The 10,681-nt window shown below is 35.4% G+C and overlaps 1 protein-coding gene across 1 annotated transcript; it reads left to right on the top strand.

The window, feature by feature from the left end:
* The first annotated feature begins 2,886 nt into the window (after nucleotides 1–2,886).
* stk3 (serine/threonine kinase 3 (STE20 homolog, yeast)) lies at nucleotides 2,887–10,011 on the top strand. The gene is made up of 11 exons (XM_007249336.4): nucleotides 2,887–3,084; nucleotides 3,488–3,568; nucleotides 4,861–4,989; nucleotides 5,123–5,237; nucleotides 5,335–5,499; nucleotides 5,598–5,765; nucleotides 5,856–5,993; nucleotides 6,200–6,325; nucleotides 6,445–6,646; nucleotides 6,743–6,915; nucleotides 7,517–10,011. The coding sequence occupies exons 1-11, from the start codon at nucleotides 3,062–3,064 to the stop codon at nucleotides 7,673–7,675; spliced, it is 1,479 nt and encodes a 492-aa protein (XP_007249398.1). The 5' UTR covers nucleotides 2,887–3,061; the 3' UTR covers nucleotides 7,676–10,011.
* The last annotated feature ends 670 nt before the right edge of the window (nucleotides 10,012–10,681 follow it).

Here is a 10,681-nt window from a genome sequence, read left to right as displayed (position 1 = left end):
TGCTGACAGTGCAATTGACGCTGTCAGAACCCACTGTGAGAGGCAGGAATACAGGCACTTTATTTCTGAATCAGTCAACAACCAATTACAATTAATGTCAACAATTAATGTCATCTGTAATGTCACTGTAACAGTAACGGCCTTGGGTTGTTTAGTGTAACATACTGTGTTTATACATGATGACTAATGAGTGACATAAAAAAGAATAAAATAACACTGAATTCAAATAATACTGGGATGTATTGTTTACAGCATGTTTTTACAAAACTTTAACATGAGTTGCCTTTAAAATTGTACTATAGTAGTTTCAGACTTTGGAAATCTGTATGTACCTTTCTAGTCCACCAGAGAGCAGATGTTATGTTCTTATTTATGGTTTTTACTATTTTACTAGTTTATTATTTAATTTTCACACTGATGTAATAATTTTCACAGGATGATGCATAAAGGTTTAAAGAGTTATAATGAACAATATTTCTTAAAATATTCTTACACTCAAATAGGATTACCATAAATGTGGTGCAGAGGAGAAATTCAAAATCATAAAAGCTTATAAAATAGCTTATAAAAACAAATAAAACATGTTTAAAGGAATAATTCTAGGTTGAACTTGTAAATATGATGCTCTAAGGATACTTTTAATTTTATCTGATGTATTTTATCATTTAAAAGATCATGTAACTAAAATAAAAGGTACATTAAAGACCAATATAGCAAACTGACATTGAATTAATTTGTGTTAAACAACTTACATTAAATATGTATATTTGTATATATGTGTATGTTTGGATTTTATTGTTATAGCTTGTACTTTGTACTTTGTAGAAAATAATTATTTTAAACTTCTAATTTAGGTTAGAATTATTAGTATTATTCATATTAATCTTATTATGTTCACCTAATAGCATTGGGAGTGTAGAAGAGATCAGCCCAACCATTTAAAACCTTCCTTAAATTAACATTGATGACAGAATAATTTTCCATCATCAACCTTATCAGATGTTCTTTATTATTATTATTATTATTATTATTATTATTATTATTATTATTATTATTATTTCGTTTTCTGTATATATAGACAGTGTCTCCTCATTTGAACTTCCAATAGAGTGGAGTGAATGTGATATCCATGCCTTGAACAGACACATATAAATAACTTAAGTACATAGCTAAATAAATAAACAGGCCGCTTCCTTCCTATAGACCTGCATATATACAGAGAGAGAGAGAGAGAGAGAGAGAGAGAGAGAGAGAGAGAGAGAGCGTGCTACTAAAGTGTCTCTGTATCACTTCTGCTTTGAGGTTGATATTTATTACTGAGCAGTTATATAAGATTTTACTGAAATGTAGTGCATTTATATTATATTGTTATTAATTATATTTAACTGAAAAATTAACCTGTTTATACTAACCTACAAGCACACATGTACACCAAAATCCTAGCTATTAAAAAATTGCTTTTATATAGTATTGTGGCGTGGAAGAGGAAGGAAGACTTGTGAGACTCATGCTGAATGCTCAACAGCTCCTTTATTGAACAGGCTTGCCACTCACTTACAGCCTTTAACAAGACTAGGAGAGCTAAAACCATTAACCCACAGACCTAAAATAGCCCAAAGGCCACCAACCCAGCTGTGTGTCTCCCAGATGGCAGATCCAGAGTGGTGCCCACCCTCTCTGCATAACCCCTCCGAAGGGAGATGCCCCACCCCTGTCATCCTCGCACCATGCCTACAGGCAGCCACACACACAACCCAGAGCCGCCACAGTATTTTAATAAATTTCCTTTATAAATGTTGTGAACTGCTTTGAAATGATACTGCACGTTTTTTTTTTCTCTCTTTCTGTGTTTTAAATGCAGGTTACATTGTAAAGGAGCCACAGAATCCATTGTAAAGGTTTTATTGTGGTTTTTCTTGCTTTGTTTGGAAAATCCCCTCAAAGTCCAATATATATTTTATTTTTGATGACCCTTCATTTGACCATAATAAAACCAATTATAGAAAATTTAATTATAATTTGTGGGCATTTTTTTATACACAAAACTAAATTTGCTAAAAAGATACCCTTATTCCAAACTTTTGTTTATTGAGATTTATATAATTATATACATTTACTGACTAATTTTGAAAAATTAAAAATTAAAAATGTCACAAATCCATTGATATTTTAAAGTTTTTCAATTTTATTTGATTCCCAATATTCTTTATTCTATTTGTTTTGTTTGTTTAGGTTTGTTAAAAAAAAATTTATGTAATTGTGATGTTGATTATGCTGTGTATTTGACATTGTGTCTATTTTAGGCTGTTGGATTGTATTGTATACAAAAATAAATTTAAAAAGAAAGGTGCAGGTTATATACAGCTCTGGAAAAAATAAAACACCATTTAAAATCAAGAGTTTCTTTGATTTTGCCTAATTAAAAACCTCTGTGATAATCAAGAGGAAGATGGATGATTACAAGTCATCAAACCAAACTGAACTGCTTACATTTTTGCACCAGGAGTGGCATAACGTTATTGAAAAGCAGTGTGTAAGACTGGTGGAGGAGAACATGCCAAAATGCATGAAGATATGATTAAAAAACAGGGTTATTCCACCAAATATTGATTTCTGAACTCTTAAAACTTTATGAATATGAACTTGTTTTCTTTGCATTATAGGAGGTCTGAAAGTTCTGGATCTTTTTTGTTATTTCAGTCATTTCTTATTCATTCAAATACATGTTTTAAATGGCAAAATTTTTATTTGGATTTTGGGAGAAATGTTGTATGTTATTTAAAGAATAAAACAACAACGTTCATTTTACTCAAACATAAATCTATTAAAAGGAAAATGTGTGTTTTAAGACTTTTATTTTGAAGGGTGCCTGAGTGTCAGTTGTCTGCGGCTTCATTAGGTTTTGAGTAAACGGGGAGGAAGAGCGGAGCCAAGTGTTTTTCCAGATACAGAAGAATTAGCGACAAGTTCCCCGGTCATGAGTTTTCCCTGTGTTCTTTAGGATTCTGAGTTTATAAGACAGAACGCCCTAGCTCTTTATTTACTCTTTATTTTATGCGCAATGGAGCAGCCGGTACCTAAAAAGTGAGTATCGCCCAGTTTGTGAACACGGCTGTTTACAGGCCTGATATCCCGCCGGACTCCCATATCACCCAGATTTCCTGTCTCAGATCTTCTCACTGCTCTGAATGTGAAGTTTACAGATCCATAGATGTCTAGATTCTAGTTTACTCCGGGTTTATATACTCAGATTACCCGTTTCCTTCAGCTGTTTCTGTTTCTTATATTGCTAAATTAGCTTAGCTAGCCTAGCCTGAGCTAGCCAGTGTTTACAGTAGCAACTGAAAGCGTCAGCAGGTCAGAGGGAGCCTGTCCCTATAACCCAACTACGACAAAAAACGTGGCAGTAGTTCACCCAGCTCTCCAAGCTAGTTTACTCTACCTGGATGTGTTCAGTTATTAAACCTATTATTATGTGTTCTGACAGTAAACTGAAGAAACTCAGTGAGGACAGTTTAACCAAGCAGCCCGAGGAGGTCTTCGATGTGCTCGAGAAACTTGGAGAAGGGTAAGTTAATGCCTATTACTTCACTTAATTAATATAATGGATTCGCTTTTCCTCGCTAACTTGACTAGTTAATCCATCAGTCAGGACAGGATTGTGTCTGCAGTTTTGCACTGTATGAATGAGACAGGAAAAATACATTTCACTGACTCAAACCCAGAAGTAGTTGTTCAGATTAAATACAACTTTTATTGGCCTGGCTAAGGCGTTTTCCACTCACTGGGATTACTTTTTTTCCGTGTATATGCCACTTTCTCAGGAAGAACTTATTATATCCCTTATATTCTATTTAAATGTTTTTAAATATTTCTGTATATCCCTATACATATTTATATGTATACCCCTGAATTTACACTTTTGGTTATACAGGTTGTGTTTATACTGGTACTGCCATTCCCTCTTAATCCCCCCATCACTATTGTACTATTGTTTTGTGCCTTTGGGAAAGAGAGTAAAGTAATTTCAATCCATGTTTCAATTTCAATGTCCTGTACATATGCAGTATTGACAGTAAAACTACTTAACCTGACTTGATTTACATTTAAAAAGGAGTAGCATAAATGTGGTGCAGATGGTAAATATAAAATAATAAATAGATAATAAATACAAACAAATAAATAATACTAGATTAAATTTGTGACTACAATGCTTTCAGTATACAGTTCATTTTAACTGTTGTATTGTATTTTACATTGATGAATAAAATGAAATGTGCAATGAAGACCAAGATAGCAAACAGACAGTGAATCACCATTCAACATCCATTGAAACAATGTTGACCTCCAACATCAGAATTTGTGTGCACATTGACTTTACAATAATTAATCATTGATTCAACATGATTCAATTATGGTCAAACGTGTATATCTTGTTTGTGTTCTATACTTAGACATTTAAAATATAATTATTAATATTATTTATGTTATTAATTATTATTAATTATTATTAATATGGCATCACGTGATGCTGTTGTTATTGTCATGGTTACATTTACACTAAGTGATAATGTAAACATGCTCGTGATGTTACATGTACATGAACCATGCATATAAATGGAGAGTTTACTCAGAAAGTGTACAGATAAACACCTCTGATTCTCTGTTAGGTGTAACCAACCTTTTAATCCAGTTGCACATAGGCCAGCTTTGAACACCAAATATCTAATACATTTGTAATAAAGGGAAGTCTGTGTTTGATTAGATAGTTTGACCTGTGTATTTTGTTATCAGGTAGATAGATGTCTTTGATGAATTTTAAATTAATTTGCTTGTTTAATCTGCTACTTGTCTGTGTAGGTCCTATGGCAGTGTATTTAAAGCCATTCACAAAGAATCAGGCCAGGTAGTGGCCATTAAGCAGGTTCCTGTGGAGTCTGACCTGCAGGAAATCATTAAGGAGATTTCTATCATGCAGCAATGTGACAGGTAAAAGTTCACATCCCTCTACTACACAGAGTATATTACATAGGTAGTTCTATGGATACAGATATAATTTTTTTTTAGAAATGTATAGCATTACTTTTAAGAAATTCAAATAAGCTTTTCCCCCTTTGTCTAGTCCCTATGTGGTGAAGTACTATGGCAGTTATTTCAAGAATACAGACTTGTGGATTGTTATGGAGTACTGCGGTGCTGGCTCTGTGTCTGATATCATCAGATTACGTAATAAAACAGTAAGTACATTTATCACATGGTTATTGGAAAGAAGGGAAGTTGCTTTGATTTTGGTCTCAGTGTAAACTTAACAATCCCTTTTCCCCTTTTTTGTAGCTCACAGAGGATGAGATCGCTACCATCCTCAAATCCACCTTGAAGGGCCTTGAGTATTTGCACTTTATGAGGAAAATTCACAGGGACATCAAAGCTGGGAACATTCTCCTTAACACTGAGGGGCATGCTAAACTTGCTGATTTTGGAGTGGCTGGGCAGCTTACTGTAAGTGTTGAGGGCTTTTTTTTTGGGAAGGGACATTCATTTGCAGTGCTGATACACAAGTATGCTCATTTTGAGCTATGTTTCCTTTTCTATCAAAGGATACAATGGCAAAGAGGAACACTGTAATTGGCACTCCTTTCTGGATGGCTCCTGAGGTGATTCAGGAGATCGGTTACAATTGTGTGGCAGATATCTGGTCCCTTGGCATCACCTCCATAGAAATGGCAGAGGGCAAGCCTCCCTATGCAGATATTCATCCAATGAGAGTGAGTTTTATGTACGCATTTTAAAGTTTATGTTGAATAGTGAAAAGAATGCTTCTTTTATACTTTTCTAACCCCATTCCTCTTTATTAGGCTATTTTCATGATTCCAACAAATCCCCCACCAACCTTCAGGAAGCCAGAGCTTTGGAGTGATGATTTCACAGATTTTGTAAAGAAATGTCTTGTAAAAAATCCTGAACAGAGAGCTACAGCCACTCAACTGTTACAGGTATGTAAAGCTGATTGATGCACCAGATTGACATGGATTTAAATATTTTAAATTCTATTGAAAGTCATTTTGGAGATGCACAAATGTATTCATGTAACCTGGGCCAATAAAATAACTAGACCCATAAATGTTGACATTTGGGACCAGTAGCATTATTCCTGTTATGTTTCCGCGTCTCATTCAGGCAGCTCTGTTTTGTTTTTTAGCATCCATTCATTACCAGTGCTAAGCCAGTGAGCATACTGAGGGACCTAATCACAGAAGCCATGGACATGAAAGCAAAGAGACAACAGGAACAGCAGAGGGAACTGGAAGAGGAAGATGAAAACTCGGTAGGAGTAGCATTTAATGTTGGACTTTCTGTTAAACTTACAGTGTTGACAGTTTTAATGGTTCATTTCCTGAGGCAGTACATGTTGTTAATAGCAAATGCTATATTTCTCTACTGTAGGAGGAGGAGGTGGAGGTAGACTCTCACACCATGGTGAAATCCGGCTCAGAGAGCGCTGGCACCATGCGAGCAACAGGCACAATGAGCGATGGGGCACAGACTATGATTGAACACGGCAGCACCATGCTAGAGTCAGACTTGGGCACCATGGTGATCAACAGTGATGATGAGGATGAGGATGAAGATGTAGGCTCAATGAGGAGTGAGTGTTGATTTGTTTTAACACACATCCTGTAAGATTTACTCTTAAATCTTGTATATTTTAAGTTTCTTAATATTTCTGTATTTACACATTTAGGAAATCCTACAGCACCGCAAGCTCAGCGCCCATCTTTCATGGACTACTTCGACAAGCAGGATTCCAATAAAGCACAGGAGAGTTACAACCACAACCAGCAAGACCCTTACCTCATACACAAGACTGCTTTCCCTGACAACTGGAAAGTACCACAGGATGGAGACTTTGATTTTGTAAGTACACTTACGGCTTGTAATTTGTAATATCAGTTTATTTAAGACCAAATTTTAAAAAAGTCAAAAACTGCTTCATTAGCAGACCTTACCTATTTTAAAACTGTCTAGGATAGGCCTTAATATTATAATGAGCGTTTAAGATTTTACCCGGCTCTCTTTTTTTTTGTTGTAAAATTGCAAGGACTGAGAATCTAAATTACTTAACACTACATATGTGAACCTCAAATTCTACAGATAAGCTGTGTTTATATTGACTTAAACTCTATAAGTTAGCTTTATAAACTTAAAGAGGGTTGGATCATGTAACCAGGAAATGATGTATTTGAAAAAAGCCAAGCATCAGCTATTTCAGTGATAAAGGTAAATCCTATATTAGCTTTACATCAAATGAGTTGTCATGACAATTCTGGCAAAACATAAACTTTAGTAAGGAAAACTATCCAGTAACATATATCCTTAATAATATTATAACACAATGTGTTACAAAATTTGGATGTATTGAAATAACTGAAATTGAAGGTAATCACAGATTTAAAGATTAGAGATGTGTGAGTGTGCTGTTTTAGTTATTCATATGCTCTGTATTATCTATGCGTAGCTGAAGAATCTAGAGTTTGAGGAGCTGCAAATGCGCCTCAGTGCTCTGGACCCCATGATGGAGCGAGAAATCGAGGAGTTGCGGCAGCGCTACACTGCTAAGAGGCAGCCCATTCTGGATGCCATGGATGCAAAGAAGCGCCGGCAGCAAAACTTCTAAGACAGACGGAAGGAGGGAAAAAAGATCAGAGGAGTGAATTCAAAACTGGCAGGCCAGATATTCAGTTCCCTTTCGAGTCTTATATCCAGTTTTAGTACTGACGTCTCACCTCTTACTGTAAGCCTCCTGCTGTTTATTGGACATGGGAGCATCTAACGAAGTATGAAAGTGCTTTTTTTCCTTCTTTATATCTTTTAACATGGCAACTCACCTGAGACCTGAGCCTCATCTTCAGTTGGTCCCTGTATGCAGAATTACAAAACAACCTAATTTAATATAAATCGACAAGGGAAGAATCTACCACGTGCATGAAATGAATGTAGTCAGCAGTCGGTCTTATGAAGAAATATTCACGGCCCTAAATGAGTTCCAATTTAATGAAAAGTGCAGGCAAATATTGAATCCCCTTAAAGAGGAGAGAAAAGGAGTAAGGAGAGTTTTTTTATGTACCCTTTTTATACCATTATTTCTCTTAATATCCAGACAGTTTTCTAAATGTGGCTACAGTGCAGAGTATGATAATGTCTGGAATTGTGAAGGATGATTGCACAAAAAAAACTGTTTGTTGGAATTCTAAGCGTTAATTAAACAAAACAAAAAAAGAAAAACCAAAGACAATCATACAAGGGCCTTAGAGAGCTTTCAGTGGACAGCCTAAACCTATTTTTAGACAGAGTTCCCTTTGTTTGGTGTAAAACTGAACTGAGAGTTCCAGTCTTATGGGACCATGTTTTAGTAGACTTGGGGAGTTTTCACACCTGTAGTTCGGTTGCTCTAATCTGAATCAGTTAAAGTGTTTTCCCCTTGGTTTGGTTTGTTTTCGCACAATGAAAAATCATATGCACCAAAAACTTGAAATGGTCTCTCTACTTAATGAACAGAGCTGCTTGTGGTGAGAGGAAGAAAGTAAATACAGGAAGAAGGTGCTGTGTTCCAGACCGTCACTTCCTGGTTTTAACCGGAAACTCGATTTGGACCAATGTGCAATTTAAATTGGAGCAAAAGCTGACTTGGCATTTGTTCATAAATGTAGTAATTACCTAGGCAACATATTAGGTTTACACTTGATTATAGAGGAGGCATTTCACTTGATATTGTAGAGTACTCCTGATAGTTGTGTTCAATCAAGATTAGATCACATATTTCACACCATAAACAAGATTGTTTGAGGACAAACCAAAACCATCTCCTCTCAATGGTCTCACTGCAGTTTCTGTTTGTGGTCTGCAACTGGACCAAGGACGAAAACGAGTCTCAGAGTCTGAATAACTGAACTAAACTTTGCAGTGGTGAAAACTCCCTAAGATTGACTGTTAAAGGATTTAAATTACCTTTTTTATGTATCCTGTTTTCAGCAGTAGTTGAAAAAATGGAGCAATTCATATGACTGTATTCCCCACTATTACTAAGATCATTTCAGGGACCCAATCTTGTTCTGTAAATATGCATGGACTATTTAAGTTTCATATGTTTTGCTTCTCATTCTGAATGTCATTTTTTTTCCTTCATTTTTGAATGTTCTGAAGTTCTGTCTGTTTCATGTTGCTCTGTTTCCTTCTCTGCTAGTGCCTCCTGAATCATGTTCTGTATGGTAACACTCCTGTGAGGAAGTGTAAATCACATGCCCTCAGACTCCTCCACTTTATCTCAGGGGTTGCTTAACATCAGCTTCTCTTTATCCTTTTCTTTTGGTCAAGGATTTATTGACTTTTCTAATGTAACTTCCATGTCTACCAGCATTATTATTACTATTGGTTTGTCTGTTACTGGTACCTAAGCAATACCACAAAACTCCAAGCATAATCTGAAGAAATCTCTGCAACCAAGATGTCCTAAAGAGGCAAGTAAAAGACAGTGTGCGATGTAGTATGTGGCCCTTTATGCGGACGTTTTGCTAATAATGTCTTTAAATTTAAGATTGTGTGAAGATTGTATGTTCTTGTTTTGAAACGGTTACATTGGTTTCACAAGAAATTGTTGATGAAGTTAGTTTAAGATTGTGCTTAGAATGCCTTATGTCTTCTTTTTGTGAATTATATCACTATGTTTCTTACTTCCTAACATGTATTATAGGCACATTTCCACTGAATACCTTAATTTATTATTATTCATATCAATTATTGCTGCTGTTGCATGAAAACCTTTTGAAACTGAAATTGAAAGCAGGCTCCTCGCAATTCCCTCTAAATCATAACAGCTATACAGCTTAAGAAGTCAGCCCTGAGTACATTGTGATTTGTAAGAGGTTTTTTAGAGAAGGCTTTCTTGCAATAGGAATTTTAAAAGATTTCACTCCCTCTAAGAGTGTTTTGTTTTTTGTTTTTTTAAATAAAGTTTCTTGTGTCATGAGTTTTTCATCTCAGCTGGTGTGGACTTCCACAGTGTCTAATTTTCATAATTATTCCAGATTTGATCACTTACGTTTCTGAAGCTGTTACTTTACCCAAGTTGTATCGCCCTATGTAAAGGAAATCTTATAAACTAAGACTGATGCACAAAACAACTAGTGTTGCATGTTTTGTTAAGTAGAACCCTTTAAACTTTTGATGCTCGATACTTCAGTTCTTCACTCTCAAGCAACCTTATGGACTATATGGACAAAAGTATTGGGACACCTACTCATTCATTGTTTTTTAGTTGTTCCAAAGGTTAAGGGCATCAAAGAGTTTAATGGAGTCTATTAAACATTGAGCCATTAGATGTTCAGTTTAAAATGTATTATATTTAATATAGCATGTAGACAATGTAGACAATGCTCTGGACTCCCAATCGCCGACTGGTTCAGGTATCTAGCAATGCCAGATAGTTTCCAGGTGTCTGCGACTCGCTGAGAGTTAACCGATTTGCCGCGAGCGAACAACAAAAAACTGTTGGCATCTGGTCTATATAGAAAACCATCAATGACACCAAAAACTGTGGTAAATATATATATATTTTTTTTATGACACATATTTTAAAAAATTATGATTGGGCCTATAATTTATTATGGATACTTAAAAAAGTAAT

This window comes from Astyanax mexicanus, chromosome 3 (assembly GCF_023375975.1).
Source record: "Astyanax mexicanus isolate ESR-SI-001 chromosome 3, AstMex3_surface, whole genome shotgun sequence".
NCBI classification, from domain to species: Eukaryota; Metazoa; Chordata; class Actinopteri; order Characiformes; family Acestrorhamphidae; genus Astyanax; species Astyanax mexicanus.
Note: the sequence above shows the minus strand (reverse complement) of the source record. Positions and strands in the feature narration are given on the sequence as shown.

Coding starts and splice junctions, on each gene's coding strand:
- stk3 (XM_007249336.4), top strand. CDS start 3,062: ATGGAGCAGCCGGTACCTAAAAA. Junction 3,569..4,860: donor CTCGAGAAACTTGGAGAAGG/GTAAGTTAATGC, acceptor TTGTCTGTGTAG/GTCCTATGGCAGTGTATTTA. Junction 5,994..6,199: donor CAGCCACTCAACTGTTACAG/GTATGTAAAGCT, acceptor TTTGTTTTTTAG/CATCCATTCATTACCAGTGC.